This window comes from Sturnira hondurensis, unplaced genomic scaffold (genome assembly GCF_014824575.4).
Source record: "Sturnira hondurensis isolate 20B ecotype Veracruz unplaced genomic scaffold, ASM1482457v3 Scaffold0005252, whole genome shotgun sequence".
Taxonomy (NCBI): domain Eukaryota; kingdom Metazoa; phylum Chordata; class Mammalia; order Chiroptera; family Phyllostomidae; genus Sturnira; species Sturnira hondurensis.
Genome location: NW_028077883.1, coordinates 5898928 through 5925179, shown reverse-complemented (window position 1 = coordinate 5925179; position 26252 = coordinate 5898928). Strand labels below are relative to the sequence as shown.

Here is a 26252-nt window from a genome sequence, read left to right as displayed (position 1 = left end):
GTCCCCCACCCACATCATCCCCCTGGACTCAAGGCCACACTGAATTCTCACTCAAAAACCAGGTAGTCCTAGCCACCCCAAGGAAGGACAGCATGGTCCTTCCCCGACCTGGTCCAAAGATCCCACCCCAGCCTGCAGGCCCACTTACAGAGAGACCCCACGGGTGGTGCTCCAGAACCCTGTGCACAATTCCTCTACCTGACCAATCTAATTTGTCTCCGATACAGACTTGCCCACTATTGAGAGACTGTATCTGGCGAAGACATGTCGTTCCAGAGTAGGCTCTCAACCTGGCCTCACCAGCTGCCGCGTGGCCTCAAAAGGTGGACACGGCTTTTACCTGCAGCCTTCCCACTGGATTATGCAAAAGACTAGCAAGCGTCTAAGATGTGCCATGTATTGAGACACTATTGTTCCCCTTTCCTGTCAAAAGGATGTCCACCACGACTGCTGGTTTAGAAAACAAATACATCACAAGCAGCTCTTGAGTTTAAAGAATGATTATGACTTTGCTAGCTCAAGTTAATGAACTTGATCCATTTCTCTAGGCTCTTAGGCACCCCACTCCCATGCTCTTCTGCAAGTGGTCATCCAGAATTACATCATTAGAGTTTTATAATAAAGACCTTAAACATACAAACTACAAATGTCGGAAGTTCCCTCATGGACAACTCCTCGGATTCACGGTGGGCCCAGTGTGCGCAGTGACAGACAGCCGTGGGGGTCAGAGACAGGGCACTGCTGTTTGCTGGACTCGGCGCAGTATCCAGAATCATTTCCACCTCAGAATCTCTATATCGCATTGTCCTTTTTGAGGCAAAATCAAATTCATAAAAGATCTCTGATTTCTTATAGATAATCCAAGCCTCCCTACACATGTATTCTTTTTCCTCCCCCCCTCCAAAATGGCTCATATGTTTAACCATTTTCCTTTGGCGACTTTGTCTCTTCCTGTTTGAATTATTTAACTGTAGGCATTTTCTACTCAATTTCTAATGCAAATCAGGTGCCGGACACTTTCACAAATTTTTTCCATTGCATCGTCACAAATTTTTGTAACTTATTACAAAAATGTTCAATCATATACAAAGTAGAGAAGAGAGTCTAATAAACCCAATATTGCATTTCCCAATTCCAAAAATTATCATCATACTGCCCACTCATTTTTCCTACCCCCCCAAAACTGGATTATTTAGAAGCAAATCTCAGACATCACAATCTCATTTATACATTCTTTAGCGTGTATTTCTAAGAGAAAAAGACTATAGTTCCCATAATCAGAATACCAATACCCCGCCTAAAAATCAATTAATCACACATACTCAATATTAAATAATCCCATCAGTGTTTGAATTTCCTGACTGCTCCTTTTTTAATGGTAACACACTTTGATGAAGAAAGTGATGTATACAAAATTACTAACTTTCAAAGTCATATATTCTCAGTACACAGCAGAACAGCTAGTGTCTCATTCAAAGCCTCGGTCCTCTCTACTCACAGCACAGTTGCCTTTGGCATGTTTAGAAAAGGTACACGTATGTACATTTAAAATCATTTTTATAACAGTGGCCTTTCCTTTTTTGAATACTTTGATTCCCGTTGAATAACATTACAAGTGCTTCAGCGTTTAGAACCCGAGTTAGACTTTTATTAGAGTATTAATCATTCATTCACGCTCAGTATCACTAAGTAGGTGACGCTGGAACAAACTAAGGCACTAGGCTTGCACGGTCTCTGCTGTGATCCCCCATCTATCATTACTCATACTGAGGCCTCCACGCCAGGCACAGCACTTGTCACAAAACAATGGTGCCGACAACAATGATGACGATGGGCTTCCGCCAAGGAGACACAAGCAGAGCCCCCTCTGGATGAATGGAGGGTTCCTGGAATGCTTACAAAGAGCTCTCAACGTCTTAGAGGAGAAAGAGCACTACCATTAACGTGCACACGCCAGTCCTGGAAAGGTAAACGGCGTGTGAGACTAAATCCCCCCGAAACGCCTTTTCAATGCCTGACACCACGGGAGATTAAAAAAAGAAATGAAAAGGTAAACCATGCTGCCATCACAAGCAATCGCCAAGGTGCTGACACATTTTTAAATAAAAATAATTGTAAAGGATCTCTTTTCAAAGTCTTAAGCACAGATACTTTGGGGGATTTTTTAAAAACTCTAACAATGAAATAAAGAGCTGCTTGAAAATAATCTTTGAAAGTTGGAGAACACAAATCAAACAAGAAACAAAATAGATCCCTTCATACTGACCTTCAAAAATATTGTTCTGAGCTCAGCTGGGTCTGCTCTCTTGGTTAAAGCCACCTATAAATAAACACAAAAATGTTTATGTTATTAGAACAAAGCTGAAAAATCAAGCTAGCAACTGAAAGAAAATAAACTCCAGATCAGAAATTAGCAGATTTCATTTTTGTACTTAAAGCAGTGAATTCCCTCAGTACAAAAACTACTCATTGGATTTTAGACTCCCTATGTGGCTTCTACAATGCTAACACCATGAGCAAGTGACCGGGAAAGCTCCATGTAGTGTTTAATGTGTATCTTTTTTTTCAAAAAGAAAGAAAAGTTGAAACATATTTGTAATCATCTGGCATTTTAAAATTACACTCCAGAGTGACCCGTACCCTTTCATTGTGGAGTATGAAATATTAAAGTACAACCTATTTGTTAACTATGCAAGAGAAGACAGTTCTTCAAGAAGTTAGGGAACGAGGCAAATCATATTAACAAGCAGAAGGGATTTACTTCCCTCGGTCCCACCCTGAACAGGCAGGAATGCCTCGCTATCACACCACACAAGGCCTCCTCCTCTCCTGGACTTGTAATTTAAGAGGACAAAGGTCTCCAAAGGTATGACTATTATTCTCTACATTCTAGAAATACAAGGGGCTATGGTTACCTTTCGAGAACAAAATTTGACAGATTAGCTCAGAATAGGTGTTGTGCTTAATTCTCCAGCCCACAAAGTCCAAAAACATCACTGGGAAAAAAGCAAGACAAACTTGAACATGGCTGCTCCAGGCCAACACAAAAGAGTCCTTATGCGGAACCAAACAGTGGGCTTATTCAGCGTCCCATCACCCAATCCTGCTGGCAAAATTGTCATGAGACTGAATTCTCACCAAGCACAGCGTCACCCCATGATACAGCCAAGGAGGGGTTCCTGGAACCACCCCAATACTGGAGCCATGTTGCTATCCAAGAGGAGATTTATGCAAATTGTTCTAAATCCCTTCTGTGTATTTGCAAATACTCTTCTGAGATCCTTGGACAATGGGTTCTCTGTCTCTAAATATGAACTGCCTGAGCTCCTCTGCCCACCACCGTCAGGAATAATTTTATTAGCTAATCCCTGGAATGGGAAACGTGCCCTTTCAAAATCAGTGGTTGGTCACCTTGTTTCCCAAAGCAAGACTGATAACTCTTTTAATTTCAGCTGAGTGCTTGTAACCACCAGTGCTATTTTTATCCATAAGAATTTGTGATCTTTTAAAAATCCTGAATTAGTGAGTGCTCTTTGCTGTTCAATAAAGGAGGAAAATGAAATAGACTGCTAATCAACTTGAGACTGATGATAGTGCTGACCCAGAGGTTTCAGGGGAAGATTCCCTCCTTGCAGGTCTACCTTCTGATAAAGGTAGGGCAGAATGAACACTATGGAAGAAGATGGGAAAGCATAAAAATACCTCCCTCTTCACCTTTTAAAAGCAGAGAAATTTCCTCGGAGATCGACATCACATGATGATCTATAAGCAACATTTGATAAGAGGCATATGGTGACCCTAGGTACTTAGTTGGTTTTCCTTTTTAAAAGCAGAGGAAAGTTTCCACAAAGTGGACTATTCTTGCTCCACCTGAATACCACATCCTTTAAAATCTAATTAATTCACTCTGCCATAAAGCCTTCCCTGGGCGACCCTCTTTCCGAGTGAGTTTCTCCTGCCCTAAATTCCCACAGCATTCTCCTACTTATTGATCCCCAAACGCACATCCGGGGCTCACCACCAGGACTCTACACCTCTGGAAGAGAAGGAAACAAGAAGACTTCCACTTTGTAACCCTCCCGGAGTCTTGGACACAGGCGAAAACAATCCGTAGGGCGACTCAGCACTTGTAAGTCATGTCTCTTAGTGAATGCGGGACACCTCACAGTCCTGTCACCTCATCAGACCCTCACAGCACACCTGAGACTCAGCATATTACTAGCCTCCTCTTACAGAAGGGGAAGCCAAGACTCAGAAAGGGTCAGGGATTTCCCCCAAAGCCCGATTCAGCACCAATTTGTACTTCCATATCTAAGTGTTTGAAATCAGATCCCAAATCTTTCACCTTTTACTGTTGTTCTTTCCATTGATCCACACGATATACGGCCTCAAACTGATGGTAACTCAAGCTAACCACTACATCATACAGCACATGCCTGGAATTCAAGAATCTCCCAATTTCACACTCCTGACACCACGAGTGTGTAGTGTTCCTCGATGCTGTGATTAAGAACATGGGTTTAGAGCCAGACCACCCTCAGTTAGGAAGAAGGCCCAATTACTAAACTCACTAGCTGTGGGACCTTGAGCTACTTCCCTGACCTCTCAGTCTCACTTTCCTCACCTCTAAAGGCCATCCTGGATGGTTCAAGGGGTGATGGCAGGCAACAGCATAAGTGCTTAGCACCAAAACCCCCCAACAGTTAAAGTACTCAATAAATGAGTACTTTACCTGTATTCATGAGTTACTCATTTATTACCTGTAATTCATGAGTTCCATTACCTGTATCATTCATGCAAATGTGTTCACATTCTACCATGCTTACTTCTAAACACACCTAATGATGAGTAACCTGGCTCATAACTCAAGAAGGGAGAAATCGGAGAGGGGAGAAAGCAACTCATGGGTCTTCAAAAACATTCACCGTTGAGGTCTTCCTAACTCATCATTCCCTCTGTTACCTTAGCCCCACCAAATGCTACTTCTTGGAAACAGATGCAGGGTTCCAGGAATAGCACACAGTTAATGATCACTATGGAATTTCCCTGAGGCCACTGGAATGTGTATTAGGTCCTGGGCACATTCTACTGAAGCACAGATAACCATGGTTCAGTGGGGAATGGATTCAGGAAAATCGCTAGCAGTCTCCTGGGCCTCACCTCTGCACTAATTCCATCTAGCTCCCCAATTGTTGTGTGGCCATTCAACATTCCCATTTCTTTGTCTACCTCTCACTGCTATCTTCTTGTTTTAGTGCCATTTTCAGTAAAGAACACTTACATGGCTTCCCTGGAGACAACATAAAATTACAGTCAGAGGTGCTGGGGTTCTGAAGGTGTACTGAGATGGATTCGACCTGGTGGCAAAACCAATATCCAGGGAGTTCTCTGGGCTGGAAAGTAGGAACCACAGAAAGGGAGCCTCCCCTTTTAAGTGAACTCAGAACAGCCTCCCAGCACACACAGTGCGCATCATTTAACAAGCTTCAGTTCATTGGGCTTTAGAAGACTCAGCAAACTTTACACTGTTTTTAGAAAACTGACTTTCATTGTTATATATAGTTTCCCATATACTAATAGCATGTAAATGTTTATAGCTATTAGTCTTAAAATCTAATTATGGAAGGAGACTTGACTTGGGTGGTGAACACACAATACAACATACAGATGATATATTATAGAATTGTACACCTGAAACCTATATAATTTTATTAACCAATGTCACCCCAATAAATTCAATAAAAAATCTAACTGCCTGATTTAATCATCACTCTCTGCATTATAAGAGTAGATCCCACCATTAAAATAAAATTTTTATATCAACAGCTTTTAAATAAAGTAACATTTTCAAACATAGTTAGGAAGTAAATCACTAAGAAGGAAAAGAGTTCTTGGCAAATGACAGAGAATTTTATACTCAACCAGGAAACACTGACACCAAGTCATGCTTAAGGGAAAGGAGGGGAAATTAGAATTAGAAAAACTATATGTTATATTTTTTCCATAAATTGAGAAGAGTTTACTTTTACTGAACTTTAGTACAGAAATTTCAAGTCAATTCCATGAACCTATGTTCACAGAGCAAAGTTTGAAGATCACTGAATATGTAAAATTTTTGACAGGACAAACATTAGATATAATAGTTTAAACAGGTTATAAATAACATTTGTAAAACATACCAACTAGGTTCATCCTATTGAAGATATTTTTAAAACACAGCCTACAATAACAGAACTTCAATGACTGCTTTTAAAAAGAGGGTACTAGGAAGCACAGCAAGGAGAACCAGAAAGATATCTTTCAAGACAAATAGATTCACCTGCATTTGAATATGAATTGTAGCAGCCAAAAAAAGGAAGACACCAGAAAAGATGTTTTTACATGTAGGAGGACTGAGGTTCTTAGCCCCAGCTGCACATCCAAGTCACCTAAGGGGATTTAAAATTTTATCAACACCCCAGCCCTATCAGAGGCCAATCAAATTAGGGTATCTTCAAAGTTTACCCATGAGATTATAATGTTGCTCAAGGTGCCCATCTCAGTTTGCTACTTCACCAACTGCACAATACAGTCTTCACTCAGCAACACCCTCCCAAACCTGAAAGTTCTGAAAACCAAGACAAGCAGATGCCTACACTGAAAATTGTATTGTCATGAAGTAATTCTTTACCTTAGGTATGAAATAAAAACCAGAAGAGAAAGCCCATCAAAAGCAGGCTACTCTGTGTGGGAGGGGAGGAACTGGAGAAGGATGTGAATGTACACACATGCAAGCATGCAGTGACAAGCAGTAAAAGGAGGTGGAGGGAGAAATGTTCCTTCATGGTCTTTCGTATCAATACCTGTGGTAGGTAGACCACAATCCCAATGAAAAGTACTGTTGGATGTGACCTAACAACTTAGAAGCTTCTTCCCACGTACCTTCCTGTGTTGCAAGGACTAGAAGGTTAAAACTAACATTTCCTAGACTCCCTTGCAGCTATGTGGTCCAGGTGCTGTCCATCTGATAAAGTTGGGTGAGATTTAGAAGCCAAAGTCTTGGAAGGCAAAGATCTGGAAGTTAGGGAGCATGCTTCTACTGTTTCTTAGCAGCATCATTGTTGGAAATGTTTGACTTTCCAGTGGTGACCTGCCCACGTCGGTGGCAGCATGGTTCCGAAACACTCCCTATTTGGCAGGTGGTTTCATGACTGCACTAGAGGCAACTGCTCCCTTGGCAGCCTGCTCTGCTATGAGGCTTTAGAGGTCATTCCTGAGAGCTCAACCTAACGTCTGTTTCTTCACCTTCCCAACAAAGTCTGTAAGACATTTAATACCCTGTAATCAATCTCCCTCTGCTTAACCCAGCTGGAGTGGATTCTGTTCTCTGCACACGTACCTTGACTAATACAATCAGTAATTATAAAAGAAAGTTTGGATTCTCCAAAACCACAGTGTCACCATTAACTTGAGAGGAAGAAAAAAAGAGATGTTACATCAAATTTAGGAAAAGTATTTTTCATTGAATTCACTGAGTCATTCATTCTTCATCCTACAGTTTCCCTAAGTTCTAATATAAGAGCAGTAGTTAGGAAGAAGTTACTGAAATATAAATTAGTATACAGACAAGATACCATGTTAAGCATTCTTCAAACCACAACATTTTTGTGTAATCCACCCCCAAAGTTCGTATCACTCAACAGTCAACTTCAAAAGCACCAGACAATCACAAATGTTAACCTAGTAGGTACTTATGCAAGCAAGTCATTTTGGGGCTGCTGGAGATGTTTATCAGAAGGATTCGGTAGGTTGTGAAATGTGCTGGACTTAATTCTGCACTACTGTAGATAAATTTTAAACAGCTATAAAACTATCACCATAAAATTCTGATATTAAGAAGCAGGGTATAACAGTCAAGAAATGAATGGTGGTGTTTTAGTCGTGTGTTCTATGCACTAATTTTAGACTTTATTACCATTGTTATTAAGCTAAATCTAATATTCTGGTAAATGTTCCCAACAGTAATAATTTGACAAAAGACAGTATGAGTCTTTCTGAAACAGACATTTCCTGTTTACATTTCTAACTCCTTACAGAGATAGTCAAAGATGCTTCCTTACCTTGACATAAGCAGGCATCCCCAGCTGTGGAGTCAACATTTGGGTCCCAGGATGCTACTACTTGGTGACCTTGGACAAGTCAGTCAACAGCTCTGAGTTTTACTCTCCTCCTCCATAAAATGATGAAAAGTGATAAAAATCTACTTGTCCATTTCATAAAGTAATGTTAAGGACTAAGCAGAATGAAGAAAAAAATACCCTGTTGAATTCTAAAGGGATAAATATTGGTAGTGATTATCAGCTACTCTTAAAAAAAAAGTAAGCTGAGAACATAGTGATGTGATATTTATAATCCCAAATATGAATGGTAAGTGAGGAGGTCCAGCACGTATTCAACTTAGAAATAAGCAATAAAAAAATGACAAGCTAAAAAGAAAAAAATTACTGATATTCTACTGGATGATCATAGTCTCGTTAGAAAGGCTGAAGAATCAGCTTGAGGCTAAGCTTCCACCAGTGATGCCTGAAACTATCCCAGAATCACCTGCTGAGAAATCTACCTCACATCCCATAAGAAAAGCAGGTTGCTTGGGCTCCCTATCAGGCCCACTGCCACGGAAAACTTCACACACAAGCTGCTTCCTCATGTTGCTCTCTTCCAAATCAAAGTCACACATAAGCAACTAATGGGCAGAGCTAGATCATGTGCCTCTGTCCTGGCTGCAAGGAAAGGTGAAACTTGAGTTCTGACTTCGCGTGTTCCAGCAGGCAGGTCTTATACTGTGGGGATTTTCTACGATACAGAAAAGTTAGGCAAAAGGTGATGGTAAGACTTCTGATTTCTAGACCAGCACATAAGGAGCCTAAAGTTGCCACTCTTATCTATCCTAACAAGAAAAAAGCCGAAAAACTGAAAAATCAACAACTCTCCCTAGATTCATCAGAAAAGTGAGGTCATCAGAAAAAAACCTGCCCCCTAAATTAGAGACAGAAAGGCAAAACCAGAGAATCACAACTGACAGAGCAGAAACTGGTGTCTGAAACCTCCATGGCAACCAGTGTCAGAGTAGGAAACCTGGCCTGCAACTGACCAATTGCTGGGGGCTCGAGAGCCGACAAGATTCCCCACACTTTTGTGAAGTTTGCCTCCTGGCACTCCACCTACTTCTCAGAATGATCAGAGAAAGAAACACCTTGCTCTTCCAGCAGGAGGGGAGACACAGAACCATTATGAAATCCATCAGACCATTTTGTTCTTTATACCAAGGTCTGCCCTAAAGAGACATTATTTAGTGTCAGGCTAACCTGAGGATTTATCAGAGCCTACATGACCTGAGGGAAGGGAAACACCGAACTCCAGACATCACCAGCCACCCTCTCCCACCTAAGAGGAGGAAAAACTGAGATACTCGTGAAGCTTACTAAAATATACATCATACCCAATCACGGAGGTACACTTTAAAACGACAAGCCCTAACCAGCACGCTCACTGGGATGGGCGCCATCCCACTAAGTGAAGGGCTGCCGGTTGGATGCTCAGTCAGGGCACATGCATGGGTTGTGCCCTCTCTTTCTCTCTCCTTCCCCTCTCTCTAAAGATAAATAAATAAAACCTTAAAGCAGCAAAAACAATGAGATATCCCTATACAACTATTAGAATGGCCAAAATCCAGAACACTGACACCACCAAATGCTGGTGAGGATGTGCAGCAACGGGAAGTCTCCTCCGTTACTGGAGGGAATGCAAAAGGGTAGAGCTACCGTGGCAAACAGATTGGAGGTTCCTCCCAAGACTAAACATACTCTTACCCTAGGATGCAGCATTGGTCCTTCTTAGTGCTCACCCAAAGGAGTTAAAAACATATGCCTATACACACACCTGCACACAAATACTTATAGATGCTTTATTCATAATTGTCAAGATGTCTTTCAGTCAATGAATGTATCAATAAAGTGTGGTATCTCCAGACAACAAAATATTAGTGAGCCCCCCCCCCCCCGCAAAAAAAGAGAGAGAGAGCAACCAAGCCATGAAAAGACAGAGAAGAAACTTAAACACCTAACACGGAGTGAAAGAAGCCACTCTGAAAAGGCTCCATACTGGATGATTCCAACTACATGACATTCTGGGAAAGGCAACAAGGAAGGTGGGCAGGGGTTGGCAGGGATCGGGTGCACAGGAGAGTAGGCAGAGTGCAGAGGATTTTTAGAGCAGTGAAAATACTCTGCATGGACACACGTCATTATATAATTTGTTCAGACCCAGGAAATGTACGGCACCCAGAGTAGGCCCTAATGGAAACCACGGGCTCTGGGTGATAATGATGTGTCAATGGAGGTTCATCAGTTACAGTGAGTGTATCACTCTGATGGGCGCTGATGATAATGGGGGAGACCAGGAAAGTGTGGGGGCAGGTGCTGTATGGGAAATCTCTGAACCTCCCTTTCAATTTTGCTGTAAACCTAAAATAAAACCTAGTAGAAAAACTATGGATGGCCAGGACCAACAAGATGAACCTGATTAAGGAGTCACTAGGCACACATGTACATAATCTCCCTTTCTCTCTGAGAATCCTTGAGGCAGGCTGGATTATCTTCCTTTTTACTAGAGAAAACTGCAGGTCACGCAGGCTGATCTGTTCCGAGCCCATCCCTGCTCCAGAGTGCCACAACCCAGGTAGTCAGGCTGCCTTCGATCAGGGTTTCTCAACCTCAGCCCTACGGACATTTTGAGTCAGATCATTCTTTGTTGTAGGCAGTTGACTGGTGCCTTGTAGGGTGTTTAGCAATATCCCTGGATTCTAGATGACAGCAGTAACCCCTACCTCCCAGACGCAACATGGCCAAATATCCCCCAGGGGCAAAACTACCCTACCCCCAAGTGAGAACCACTGCCTTAGATGGTACTGCTCCATGAGCTCATTCACACAACACAACGGCCTACCGGAAACCTACCATGTGCTAGGCCCAGTGCCAAGCACTGGGGAGACAATGCCAGAATCAGAGACCCTGCCCCACAGCGGAAATGGTGGACTTACCAGCAAGTGGTGGGTACAAAGTGTGTAGTGACACGTGCCGTCACAAGGTAGAGTGGTAGCAGAACCAGGACCATAATTCTGCTGGAGTCATCAGGGGTTGTGGAGGGAAAGTCTTCGGAGCTGGATCATTTGTTATTGATTATAGCAATTAACACTGACCAGCTTATGTTTACTGGGCCCTGGACGCTCTCCTAGGCATCGTACTAACAGCTTTACACCTGATCTCATTTAAAAACCACTAACACTGCTTAAGGTGAAGAATCATTAATGTCCCCCTTTTTTCAGGTGAGGAAGCTTAGGCTTAAATGAGTAGTAAATCACAGAGCCAAAAATACCGTACAGCCCAGCTCTTTTGACATTAATTGTAGTACTTAGAGGATGTGCTAAGAATTTGGCAAAGATGGAGACTTTAAGCTCTCCTTAGGAGCTGTGCTACCGGACAACACTGTAGCTGAAAGCAATTTAAAATAAAGTCTTTTTGATTTGGCATTATGATACATAAATGCCCGTGGTTCAGTGGAAGGCAGACCTGCCTAATGTAGAATATTATTCTCCAGTATTATGGAGTTCAGTATTATGCTGAACTCAGTCTCAATTTTTCTTAAAGCATCAAGGTTACAGTATAATTAGGAACCAGCTGCAATTGTAATTACCGCTCGCAATATAATTTGTTACATATTAGCAAGTGTCAAATTACTACTGCTCCTTAAATGAATAAAAACTGATTGTGCTATTCTGAAGATTGGGATGTGTGTTCCCGACAGGGAACAAAGGAATATAAAAAGTGTATGACATATTTATAAAGTGCTGAAAGGTTCTACTTAGGAGATCACAAGTTGCTACAGCCCAGATAATGCCGCAGAAAGTTACAATGGCTTCTCAGAGAGAAAAGCTAACTTAATAAAAGCAGGCAAGAGCAACATATCAAAGACAATAGAAAAGCTGCCTCCACTAAATCGTACCCAGCTGTTCACAATTCCGCTGTGCATGAACATCACACACCTGAAGAATGGTCAATACCCTGGAGGAAGCCAAAGGAAAAAGACCAGGAGCCCTCTGCACAGCCAGGGTTCATCCTGAAGATTGTGCTCAGTGTCACTCAAGTGAACCCTCCTCCACCTTGGCCCACAGTCTGTGGACCTGTGACGTGACTGTGAGCAACTTCTGTGGTTCCGAACCCCCAGGTCACACTCCTGTACAGCTTGTTACGTCCCAGGCCCATCTCTGAACTTTAGAAACATGAGCACATGGACCATTCTGATAAGAAGCACATAAATGAGGAAATCGAGGTACAGAGATGCTGGTAACTTGCCCAGAGCTATAATTTGAACACAGAGTCCGTAATTTCTACCACATGTTTTACTGGCTTTCAAAGAAAAGAGAGAGGGCATGAGAGCAAGAGAACCTAGAGATTAAAAGAAAATACAGACACATCAACTAAGTGCAATGCGTACACCTCATTTAGATGACAATGCAAAAAACTACTCTTATAAAATATAAGGCAATAGGGGAAATAATGTAAAATGTGTACAGGATAGATATTTGATCATTTTGAAAAAAATCACTGAAATTTGTTTTAGATATGACAACGATGTTTTGGTTGTACATTTAAAAAATCTGTTTTAGAGAACCATACTGATATTTACAGGTATGACAATAAGATACTGGGGGGGTTTGCTTTGAAAAAATTGGGGGATGGATGGAGGAAAGAGGATGTGGTCCAAATGAAAGAATACTGGCCATGAACTAATAACTAGTAAAACTGGCTGGATGAGGACACAGGGATTCTTATACTCTTCTATATTCGCACATTATGGAGTATTTCCATGAGAAGTTTCAAAAATGCTGCTCTTCTTAAAAGGCCTAAGTCAAATGCCAGTTCCTCCAGGAAGACTTCCAGATTCTCCAACCAGAATCCCCTCGTGGAATGCTCTTTGTACCCATTTTACCGGGTTGGCAATGGGACATTTGAATTCTCACTCCATCACTAACCATTAAAGTGACCTCTTGTTTTCTCATCAGCAGGAGAGAGAACACGAGAATGGAGGTTGAAGGAAAGGACCGCAACGCAACCTGGGAGAGCAGCAGGCAGCGCCTTGCTGCACAGTGACTCGAAGCCCTTCCGTTCTCACAGCGGCCCAGCTGACTGAGTCACCAGCAGACCATGGAGCCCTAGGGGAAGGCTCCCGTGGCTTTCTGAACTAATCAGATTTCCTCTAAAGCACCCAAACCGTGGGTCTGGGCTGAGCTGGTAGCAGGCCACGCTGGCCGATGATGTGGCATCACTGAAGGTTCATGACCTCCTGGTGCTGAGCAACAACTAAGAAACTAAACTGGCGCCCTAACCTTTCATCTTATATCGAAGTAACTGCAGATAATCTTTAAAAAGAGGGACAGAGGCTCAGAAAGAGTACTGGGGAAGCAGGAGTGGTTTCATATGTAATATTGAGTGGAGAAGTTGTGTTTAAACATGACAGACAACCCCGAATCCATAAGGGAAAAGGCTAGCATGTAATATATATAACATTTTTTAAAAATCAAAAGTGAGTATGAATTAAACATCAACCACAAAAAAATGTGTAACAGGACAGAGGGCCAAGGTTCTTAAAATTTTAAAGTGCTCTTAGAACAAATCAATGGGAAAAGGCAAATAACCTAACAGAAAGTTGGGCAAAAGCCAAGACTAGGCCCTTCTCAAACTGCTGGTGGACACCAAAAATGGACCAACAGAGGTCTTCAAGAACCACCATAAAAAGAGAACTGGGGGTGGGCCTTCACTTCTGGAACCGAGAGGGAAGACACTGAGTGAACGTGGAATCCTCAAATGCAGAGTCAACTGCAACCTGCAATGAAATGAGCGTGTGAATGCTCACAAAGCTTAAAAGTCCCTACCTGTGGGGCCCAGCAGCGTCACACCTGACCTATCACCAGCCTTTCCACTCAAGCCACCTGCACGACCCAGTCAGCAAGATTTAAAAGACACAGCAACCAAATGCCACGTGTGGACGGCCTGAATCTTGATGGGAACAAACCAACATTAAAAACCATAAACCTATGATGACATGGGTTTTTAACATCCTCACAGGTGGTGCTTCAGGGAATGGGGAAATAAAACTAAGACCCCTTTTCTTAAAACTGAAGGCAAGAACTAAAAAAAATACACAAAATCTGCCTACCCGTATGGGAAAATGACGAGAAACATTCCTATCTCTGACAACTCCAAGTTAAACAAACAAACAGCCACCTCTTTTTTCTGTTACACTGTTGCTACAGCTTTATGGCAGGAATGTGAATAGGGTTTGGATAGGTCCTAGTCACAAACTGCTGTGAGGGACATGACAGGGGAATGAGTGTTTTACCACAGCCAAGGCCAAGGAGGCGTGAGCAGGCTAGAGATTAAATTGCATAAGGAGCATGAATCCACACTGCGTGGCAAGGCAAATTAAAGAGGGCAATGTAGCACAGTGGTTATGAGCGTGGACTATGGAGCCAGGCTGCCTGTGGTCAAACCACAGCTCTGGCATGAAGAAGCTGTGTGACCTTGGACAAGTCCATTAACCTTTCTGTGCCTCGGGAGACTTAACCACTCCATGCAGAAACAGCACTACATGTAACAGGATTGTTGTGATGGTTAAATTATCTCATGTACAGAGTGCCTAGATCAGCGCCTGGTTTTTATAAATGTAAGCTACTGCTGCTAAGTTTCTCTGACAAAAGAGGATACAATGCCTTCCCCGACACCTTGTAGGTGATTATTAAGATCCAATAATGAAGGCTGGGTCTTCCTATCATCTGATTATTTTCATTCCTGTAGACAGTGTGTTCTCGAAAACAAGTCCAGTAGCTTACTCACCGTGGGAGGCCTGGCACTTAGTACAGGCACTGGCCGATGGTTGGTGTGCCTGTACAACACACTAGAATGCGCTGCACCCATGAACATGGGACTGCTATTAACATGGCAACGAGACCCAATCTTGAAAGCTCCTATTGACCGTTCTGGGCAGAATGGAGAGGGTGCAAGGAAGAGACCAAAGGCGAGAACAGTTCGGAAGCCATGGTCATGCTACAGCTAAACAGTAATGGCAACTTGAACATCGACGGCGGAGACAGGACAGGACGTGCCTGCTCGGGGAAAAGGAGGGTTTAACCAACTCATCTCTTGGTCCACACCCAAATTCTTGCCGACAATGTCTCTCCTGGCTGCCCTCAACAAGTAATCAGGAGAAATTAAATTGCAGGGTGAAAGTGAGGCATGGCCAAGAAGGTGAATTCAATTGTTGGAAAGCAGAGTGTGAAGCATCTGTGAGACGGGCAAGTTGAGATTTCCGACAAACAGCTGACAACGCAAGGCCAGCATGCGAGGGGTGAGCGTGGAGCCATCACCCAGCAGGGAGAAGAGGGTCTTGGGCAGGCACCTGGGGACACCAACACTTCAGGGGGAAGCCGGAGGACAGAAATGCTGCAAGGAGAAGAAAGGCGGCATATGCGTTAGGAGGCCAGCAGAGGGACATCATCAAAGCTGATGGAGGGTGTCCAAGGAATGAAGGGCAAAGGGATACAGGTCCCGTAAGGTCAAAAATAACAAGGACAGACTAACAGCATTAGAACTGAGGTCACTGATAACATTTGGGAAAGACTGTTTAAAAAAAAACAGGTAAAAATTCCATGTCTGGAACTTTAAGTATAGGCAGGCAGTGAACAGAGAAAAAAGTACGACCCCTATAACAGGGGTCCCCAACCTGTGGGCCTTGGACTGGTGCCAGTCCGTGGCCTGTTAGGAGCCAGGCCGCACAGCAGGAGGTGGGAGGGGGCACCAGCGAATGAAGGTTCATTAGCCTTTTCGCCTGAGCTCCTTGCTCCTGTCCCCCATCCCTGCCCCAACTCCATCCGTGGAAAAAGAATCTTCTGCACAACTGGTCCCTGGTGCCTAAAACATGGGGGATCACTGCGCTATAAAATAGTCACACATTCCCTGAAGTAATAATACAGAAATGGATTCCAAAATAATACCCTGGCCTCTAGGTGGAATCAAAATGAGTCCTAAAACCCCAAAAATGTATCCTGAAGTTCGTCACTATGTATTTAATTCTGCAAAAAGCTGGACTGACAACCAAGTCAAAAGGCTGCACCTGTAGTTGAGAAAGGGCAGATCCATTTAATGACGCAGTTACGAGAGTTACCAGCCAGCAGTCTTCAAACTTGAATGTGCGTAGAACACCCAGGGGAATCTACGGGTAGTTAAGAATGCAGGTTCTGCTGCAAGAGGACCCTTGACACAAAGTGAGTCAAAGATGCTACAATTCTAACAAGCTCCCAAGAAAAACCAATGCTGCTGGTTCTGGGACCAAACCCTCCAATACAAGGCCCCAGGACGACTACTCAGAGAATCTGACTGCTGAAGCATTATGCTGAGTATTTAAATGGATCACAAACTTAGGAAAAGCACACCATGTTTTGTTCAGGTAGGTCAAATAATATCCATGTCCCTTGTTTTCAGTTCAGGACAAACGTGCCGGTCTCCAACAGATATCTCTTAACACTCCTGTCTCGCTTCATAATTCCCAAAGTGCTTTTACATGTTGTGTTTCATCTGCTCCTCACAGATGTCCCAGGTGGTTCCTGTCATCCCTAGGGTGACACTAAGCAGCCAGAAGTTAGATTTGTCCATGTTCTCACCACCAGCAGAAGCAGTGGGCCTACAACCCAGGTTCCGATGCCTTCTAGTCCAGGGCTCTTCCAAAAAACCAGAGCTACTGACTTAAAAAATAAAAAGTTCTCAAAGCCTCTTTTTGCATAAGGAAGCTGTTCTGAGCTGATGGACCAGTGGGGGTGGGGGACAGGCAGGGAGGGAGGGGTCTGCAGGATCAGACGCATGGGAATCACATGTCTAACTAGAACAAAATTCTAAATATGCACCTGGGGCTACAAGCCTGTTCAAATCAGGCTTCTGATGGGGTTCTGGACACACTACTCCAAAACACAGAATCTTGGCATATTGACTATTTTAGCTGAAGGAACTAGAGTAAATAGAGGGAGGAAGGTCACTCGGACCTTCCCTGCCCCTCAACCACCAGTGGACTCTCCTTCTCCAAAACTGGGCATAAAAGCCCCAGGTATGCAGAGTTGGGGACAAGAAATGTGTCCAAACAAACCTTGTTAAACTAACCCTTGCCTCCCTAGGTACTTCTTCACCATTTACTACTCCTAACCTGAATCCCTTTGTCTCAGCAAATCTCCACAAAATTACTGTTTCTTTGTCTAAAAGGAACAAAAGCTCCCTCCTCTGATCTCGACTTTGGGGTCTTCATTCTTTCGTGAAGGCCCTTGTGTACTTGTAAAACTTCGATACAATGGGTATGTTTCTTCTCCTGTTAATTTGTCTTGGTCAATTTAATTTTCAGACCCAGCCAGAGATCATAGGAGAGTTGGGGAAAAGTTTTTCCTCCCCGACATTTACTTATATTCTCTACACTTAGAATTTTCTTACAAATTGCACTCTGCAAGTCTTAGGCAAAAATATTTTACCACGAAACTGTTAAATGTATCTTAAAATATCTGATTCATATCAACAGTTTTCATGAATAACATATGGAAGCTGTGACTCCATGGAGAAATCAAGACAAAGCAAACAGCCTCGTAACAGTCATTAAATAGAGTGGTTTATTTAGGGCACATTGCTAAGAACATCAACTCTGCCTACTGCGCTATGTTGTCAGCACCTAAAGTCTAAAAGGAACCACCCAGGCCTATTTTCACTCATTTAAGTCCCTAGCAAATTTCCAAAGGAAATGTAGGGCATAGTATTCTATCTTCTAAAGGTTTCCAATCAACAAACCAGACCACCACTCTACAAAACAGCCAATGGGAATAATTCTGAGCTAAGAGACCAAAGCCACCATTGTCTGAGTCGGTTTGACCCAACAAGAAGTTCTGGTTCAATAGGCCTTAAGAAAAGTTTGCTCAGTTGCTGTTAAATGTTTGCTAATGGCATTACATCACTGTGACAAGGCACACCCTCCTTCCTACCCCAAGACAACCAAGCGTATCTGCAGATCCACACCTTCCTCTGTTCCAACACCCACCCAAGGCAATCAAGATAACAAGGCACGAAGGGCAGGTGCTTATGATGCAGGAGAGCAGGAAGGAGCCATGCTCAGCAGGGCTGACCCTCATGGGCAGTGGAGAACACCACACAGAGTGACACCATTTAGGAACTTGACGGAAGCAGAGGCTGGTCATAGGATGAAAGATCAAAGGAGCCAGATTCAGGGCTCCTCCAGCAATCTTCCAGAAGAACCCAATATTCACAAAGACCTGCTTCCTGGTTTTCTTACACTACACATTGACTTTCAACCCTTCCCAGCCCCACTTCTGCATTTTCTGGCCAACCCATGTTAAGCCATGTGACCTAACTGGGGAACACAGACCACACGGAAGTGGGTTCCTCAGAGGAAAGGCTGCAAGGCCAGGGTTGTTCTTCACCAGGTTTCCCTCTTCCTCACCCTACCCTTATCTAGAACACCTACTGAGACTTCCAGGAGACAAAAGGAGCTTTCAATCACTTTGGCGAGAACACCTGTACTCTGGAATAAATTCCAAAATTGCATAAACTAGATGCCTGAGCACCAAGGTGACCTGGGGCAGAAGGGCTGCAACTAAACTGTGAAGAAAGAAGGGAACTCACAGGGACCCTTACATATCCTTCCTTTTAAATGACACACCGCGGACACATTCTCACTTATTTCACCGCATTATCCCAGGAAGGAGCTGTCAGGGGATCCACTGAAGCAACGAGCACAAGAAGGGCCCAGGGCCATGGCCTAACAAGCACATTTGATTCACCTGGGAGCCTTTAAACACGTGAACATAGGGGTGTTTATGTTCTTTCAAATCCGTGTTTTGGGTCCCTTCGGCTATATCCCCAAGAAGTGGGACTGCTGGGTCAAAAGGCAGATCCATTTTTAATTTTTTGAGGTATCTCCACACTGCTTTCCACAGTGGCTGCACCGGTCTGCATTCCCACCAACAGTGCATGAGGGTTCCCTCTTCTCCACAACCTCGCCAGCACTTGTTATTTCTTGAATTATTGATGAGAGCCCTTCAGAACAGTGTGAGGTGTTATCTCATTGTGGTTTTAATTTGCATTTCTCCAATGTTTAGGGATGTTGAGCATCTTTTCATATGTCTATTGGCCATTTGAATGTCCTCTTTGGAGAAGTGTCTCTTCAGGTCCTTTGCCCATTTTTTAAATTGGACTGTTTGGTTTTTTAGTATTGAATTTTATAAGTTCTTTTAAATTTTGGATATTAATGCCCCATCAAATGTATTGGTGAATATGTTCTCCCATTCCACGGGTTGCCTTATTTTATTGGTGGTTTCCTTTGCTGTGCAAAACTTTACAATCTCCAAGATACGGAAGCAGCCCAAGGGCCCATCAGTAGATGAGTGGATAAAGCAACTACGGAACATTTATACAATGGAACACTACTCGGCCATAAAAAAAGAAAATTTTACCCTTTGCAACTGCATGGATGGACCTGTAGAACACTATGCTAAGTGAAACAAGTCAGTCAGAGAAAGACAAAAACCATATGATTTCACTTGCATGTGGAATCTAATGAACAAACTAAACTAAAAAGCAAAATAGAGATAGACTCAGAGAGAGAGAGAGCAGGATAACAGCTATGGGGAAGGGGGGTAGGTTAAGGGATGGAAGGATGGAGCAAAAAGGAAAAAGGGTTCCCGGCCATGGACAACAGGGTAGTGATTGCAGTGGGGAGGGGAGTAAAAAGGGGATAAATAGTAATAAAAACGAATACAATTTATAAAAAAAAAAAACCTCAAGTCTAGGCCACACTGAAGTCGAATTAAATCTTAACTTTTGGGTAAGACCCAGGCATTGGCATTTTTATACCTGTCCAGGTTACTGCAGTGCGCTGAGAACCCCTGGTCTACAACAGCGTAGAAAGCAAAGGTATTTCAAGGAAACTTGAACCAATTATAAATTTTCCTGGGAATCCATTTCTTCATCTGGTAAAAGGGGACAGGGCTGATGGGGGAAAAGAGTGAGGATTGTCATGTTATACACACTTCAAGGCCTGTCCACCTCCGTCAATTTAAGAAACCCTAAATCCAAACATCAGTGAAACCATAGAAACATGCCGTCCTCATGGACGTATAAAACCACTCGAGCCTTCCTTTCTGCCTACCGCACAAAACTGGTCTGCTTTATAATTATACCGACAGTATGACAACATTAATTCACCAGATGCCTAGATTTTTTTACCATAGGGAGAGAAAACCTTCAATCTGAAGAATATCCTTAATAAGCTCAATCACATTCTATCCTCATAACAAACCTCTGACGAAGGTACTACTGTAGATGAGACGCATGAAAAACGTGGAGGTTAAATATGTAGCCCAAGCCTCCGTAGTGAGCGTGGGGTTAAAATTTGTACAGAGGTGTATGACAGTCATGATAGCCACACAACTCAATGAAGATACAAAAAAACACTGAATTATACACTTTAAGTGGGTGGATTACATTGTATATAATTGTATCCAATAAAGCTCTTAAAGAAAGTTATATGACAATCCCTGGCCTGTGCAAGCTGGTTTGAGAGCCATTAAATAAATACACGGTCAGCGTATGCAGTAAAGCTTATGCTAAGCCCCAAATACAAACCAAATTCTACAGATACAAAACACTGGACTGGGATGATCAGGAAGTGCGCATGCCTATACCTCACCTGCACTTTTGCAAGTGGAACTCATTTTAAGCCCTGGGAGAAGTATTAAGAGCAGAGACTCTGAACACAGACTGGACAGGTTGAAATCCAGGCTGCACCACTTACATGATGTACAACCTTGAGGGAATCACTTCACCCTCTGAACCTCAGTCTTCTCTGGGGTTTAGAGAGCAAAATGAGCATGAAAGTAGAAAGCACCTACCGCTTGGTGCATATGAAAGTTAATTGAGTGATTATTTGTAAAGCGCCAGGGAAAAAGGGCCTGGCACGGAGTAGGCATTATGGAAGTGGTTCTAAGATAAAAGTTTGGTTTATAGTAAGGTGCCTAATTTCCCCTCCTAAACCATCTTTCCCCTCCCCCATGTACTAAACACCATGCACCACGCTAAACCATCAGGAAGACAATAGGGTGGACAGGGCAGGAGCACAGACTCTGGAGCCAGACTAGCTGGATTTGAAATGCAGCTCCTCAGTTCTTAAGGATCAGATCACCTCTTGGTATCTCCATCTTCATCTGTAAATCTGGGATGATGGTGTATAACTCATGGGACTGTTACAGGCGTTACATGGGTTAATGATGAAAAGCATTTAAAATCTAATCTCTATCTCGTGAGCTGCTCTTTGATTTACTCTATTACCTGCCATCCTCTAAATAGATGTTTTCACTTTTCTCCCTTCCATGTGCTGTTTCCTATCACTGGCAAAGTCTTTCCTCTTCCCCATCCATTCCTTCTGGAATACTGCCTTTGAAACATTCCTGCCCTTCACCCCACAGAAACAGGTGCCTTCCCTAATGCTCCCACAGCCCCTGTTATGGCACTAACTGCGTGTAGGGCTTCCATGACAGGATTTAGCCCTTAATATGACTGTGCTTTCCTTAAAACCCAAATGAAATGCAGTTCACCTTCATTTGGTTTAGTCCCATTTGGAACATTAGAAACAGCCCCATACGCAATTCTAAATAAATCAGTAACGTGAACAACAGCTCATCCAAGAACGGAATACTCAATACTAAATGTGCGAGTCCTAAAGACAAATCTCCATTATAGGCATACTTCATTTTAGTGTATTTCATTGTATTGTGCTTTGCTGATGTTGCTTATTTTACAAATCAAAGGCAAGACCTTCCATCAGCAAAAAGATTACGACTCACTCTACTGCGGTGGTCTAGAAGCAAAGCCACAATACATCCAAGGTGTGCCTGTATTATTAGGCTTTACTTTGTCCCCAAATTTCTTTCTTTTAGTTCCAGGCTAACTGCACCCAAACTGTTGATCCCTGTCCAGCTTCATATCTGAACGTCTCTCCTGCCTGATCTCAAATGAGCATTTGCCAAATTTTAACAGTTTCATCTATTTTAATGTCATCATTCTGAATGTATAAACTCAACTAATGACAAAAAGGGAATGTTCACCACAGCCAAAAAGGGGCAGAGGGAGAGGAGAAGATAACCCTTCTATTACTACTTTATTGTATTCATTTATTTTTTAATCCTCACCAGAGGGTATGTTTTTACTGATTTTAGAGAGAGAAGAAGGGAGAGAAAAATATCAATTGGTTGCCTTCCATAGGTGCCACCACCAGGAATCAAACCCACAACCCAGGCACATGCCCTGACTGGGAATTGAACCCGCAACCTTTTAGTACATGGAACAACGCTCCAAACAACTGAGCCACCCCACCAAGGCACTATTACTACTTTTTAAAAATGCATCTTCTGCGGTCTTACATAAAATATAATTTTAGAAACTCATTTTCATTTTAATACATACATGGCAGTGTTTGGAAGTTTCTAAAAGAAATACTCAAGCCCTGGCCAGTGTGGCACAGTTCTCTCGGAGCACCATTCCATAAACTAAAAAGTCAGAGATTTGATTCCTAGTCAGGGCACATACCTAAGTTTCAGGTTTAGTCATGGGTGGGGGCATAGACGACGCAACCAACTGATATTTCTCTCCCCCTCTGTCTCTCTTCCTTCCCCTGTCTCTCTAAAATCAATAAGCAAGTCCTCAGGGGAGGACTTAAAAAAAGAAGGAAAGAAATACTGTAAACCACACAAATAGTACAGACACACCAGTTACCGTTCACCCCCTAGCAGGGAAACCCAGGACTGTTCCTACAAGAGCAGGCACAAGAGAACTGAGGCCTTCGGAGTTCATCTCAAAACACCGAGAGTTTTAGATCAATGTTACTTCATGAAAAAACAAACACCTCTTGCATCACTAAGTATTACCCTTCATGAAGAAATCAACACAAAAAGCAAAGACTACATTCTCAGCCTTCCTATTTAATAATAAGGATACTGAAAATCAGTTACATTTGAATAAATAACAGACCAAGAAAACTAAGAATAAATGGTCAAGAGATCAAGAAATGGCTCGTTGTGGCTGGGTGTATCCAGTAAACATTGAATCTGCTTAAATAGTCAAACAATTCACCGTAGTGAGCGCTGGCATTCACCTACAATTCTGGAGTTCCGGATTCTTGGCCCAGTTTCTTAGACTGTCCATTGGAGTGAACTTCACTCCTAGTTTTAAGAGGGAATGGCAATCCTACCCCTGATGAGATTGTGAAGCCTATGGCTCTGTGTTCAACACAGCAACAGGGAATAATATCTGTGCTCCAGGAAAAAGCAAGCACCATGGCCATTAACTCCAGCTGACCAGCACTGTCTAGTAGCTAACAGAATCACCCTGCAAGGATAGTGCCCAAAACTAAGGGGCAGTCTTGGAGTAAGTACACCAGCACAGTTCATTTGGGGCCCTTTAAAGACTACATTTCCTGCACTGCCCTTGAGTTACAATGATGCATACTGTAGGACATGGCCTTATGAATCTGCAGACCATGTTATCTGTGGTCCAGAGGTACTCTGCGATGCAGTTCGCTCACAGCATGTAAAGGTCGTGAGGAAAGACCGCCCTGGGACTGCAGTACCAGGAGACCTCTCTTCCAAGCAGCTGACCTCACTGATTACTTTCTCTTTGCTTTGGCTGCTAGAAAACTCAGTCACCTCTAGCAAGTACACCCATGTTTTCCACTAACCTTAGTCCTGGCAGTTTCTCTCATCTACTCTGACTCGATTTTGATGTCTTGTTGGATTGTAAATACATGTATACCTGATATGAGCCATCAGAAATCCTGAAAAGAGGCAAGTTTAAACGAATAAGGTCCCAGACAGTGAAAATGAGATGTTTCATCTTACCTGAGTCTACTTGGCTGAAATTCAACTGTACTTACTGATAGGATGTGACAGTTTAATAAATACAACCCGAAAGTTAAGCCCAGTTCCATGTCACTTGTTTACGTCATACCAATCAGTCTTATCTTATACTCCAATTACACGTAGATGCCTCAAGTTAGGTACCTCAATTGTTTTATCTCCAAATTAAGAAAAATGATCTAATTTAGTAAAGTATGGGTACCTACTCCCACCCACTCTCCTGCGAGAACTCACCTGGAGAGAACTAACTCATACCAACACTCATACTCTGACTGCATGCAAAGAAATGGTCAAGGGCTCCTGGGACTGAAAGGGTTAAAGTAGCTTCCAAAAATGAATCCCAGTGATCCTCATCCAATCTACCTCACACACCACACACTTGCAAACACACCCAGAGCACACTCCTGAGGGTGGCACTCAGAGTAATCACAGAAAAGAGAAAGGCCACTTCAGCCACAAAGTCGAGGAATATAAAGAAGCCTGCAGATTTGGAAACTTGGAGAAACTTAAGTCATAGAATAGCATTTAAATATATTTGTCTGCTTACAATTTCCATTGCAAATGTGATTAGTTTGCTTGAATAAATCGGAATATGATGTGTTGGCCATGTTTTCCTCTTGAGGGTTATCACAGAGTTTTGATTAAGGACAAATGTTTGAAATGTTGGGTATATTTAAGTTCACTGCACTTAAAATGAGCTAAGAAGTTGTATAGGCTTGATTAAAGGGCTGCCTTCATGAACTTAAAATTAAAAGCAATAAATTCCAATGATTCAAGTGATTGGGGCTAAGTATGGCATTCTGCCAGAAAAGTTGAAGTGGAGTCCAGAGACTGAAATGGTGTCCAGGTTCCAAGAGACGGTGAAAGAGGAAAGGTCACGCTGTCGGAGTTGCCTTTCCTCCGGGTGAGTGAATGATTCGCATGACGCAGAATTCCTTTTAAGTAGAACTTCACAGGACTTACAGGCTCCCCTGACAATCTGTTCTGTCATTTCTAAAAAGAAGCCTCTCAAATGCTCAGAGGCTAGTATGTAAGTGTTGTCAGATGGGGAGAGTGAGGAGAAGGATGAGAAAGGTTGGGGCGAGTCTGGGGGGGGGAGGGTCTTCTGGAGTTTGTCCGCAGCGCGCAGGCCAACTCTCCCAAGCCATTTCCACAACGGAAGTCAAGGTGACTTCCCTGCCCGCAGGAGGGCGGAGCCTTTGAAACCTAAAAGGATCAAGCTTCAGCCCGGGCAGTGCTCGTTGGAAAAATAAACCTAGGTCAACTATTAACTGGAGTCAGGGGCAAGAGTTCGCTAGGGTGGCGCAGGGGACCTGCTAACCCCAGGCCTTCCCCCGCCCCAGGCGCTCCCGCTGCTCCTCCGCCCGCAGCGCGCGCTCAGGCACCAGCTTAGCTGGGGCACCCACTCCGCTCCCGGGCCAAATGGGAGGGTCCAGCCTGCAAAGTTTCTGCAGCAAGATCGGCCTCAGTCGCCGCACGGACCGCCAGTGCTGCCCCAGGAGTAGAGGTCATGTCCTTCCGTTCACTGCTGCCAGGTGGTACAGCTGCCCCGTGCTCCTTTCAGTGTGCTTTCCAGAGCGCATCAACCCGGCCAGTGAACGTCCGAGCCGGTCGCGCCTCCAGACCCAGTGGGACTGCCGAGCTCCCCGGGGCAATGGGCTGACGCTTACCTTGACGGCCGCCATGCTTTCGCCCCTCAAGCGGGCGACTGTGGGTCCCTCTCACTGGCGCGCGGGCTCTGTGGGCCGGGGAACTCACTTCCCGTCCGGGAGGCAGCGGAGGCGGCGATAGGGCCCGGCAGCGTGCTCGCCCGCCTGCCTCCCCACGCCCTCCCGCCCCGCGCGGGTCAGGCGGGCGCCGCCAGCCCATTGGCTGGACCCGCCGGGCCGCTGCGGCGCGTGTGATCCGCTTGGCCTCTGTCATGCGGCCGGGGCGGGCTTGGGTCCGGGGCGGGCTTGGGTCCGTGGGCTGCCGGCTGGGTGCGGGCACGTGACCCCGGCGGTGTTCTCCCGCAGCGGCGACTTGAGAGGCAAAGGCCCAACGCGGTGGCAGGGTGCCAGCCTGTCTCCTTTGGTCAGGTGGCCTCCGGAGAGCTGCGACGGGTACCAGCGAGACCCAAGGGCCCTGGAGACCCAAGGGAGAGCGCACAGCCTGGGGAAGTTGAGAACTCCAGTAGGTGACAGGTTTAACCAGCATTTCCTTGTCG

At 43.9% G+C, this 26252-nt stretch overlaps 1 protein-coding gene across 2 annotated transcripts in view; it reads right to left on the bottom strand.

Annotated features, from left to right (window-relative positions):
- Positions 1 to 25944, bottom strand: part of SLC25A13 (solute carrier family 25 member 13) — a 168548-nt gene extending 142604 nt beyond the window's left edge. Inside the window, exons 1-2 of one of the 2 annotated variants that reach the window (XM_037046438.1) lie at positions 25717 to 25944; positions 2267 to 2320 (exon numbers count right to left, since the gene is read on the bottom strand). In XM_037046438.1, coding sequence (XP_036902333.1) covers positions 2267 to 2320; positions 25717 to 25731 — 69 coding nt within the window. In that variant the 5' untranslated portion in view covers positions 25732 to 25944. The remainder of the gene's footprint in view (positions 1 to 2266; positions 2321 to 25716) is intronic. The other variant, XM_037046437.1, reaches the window with a different exon arrangement.
- Between the last annotated feature and the right edge of the window lie 308 nt (positions 25945 to 26252).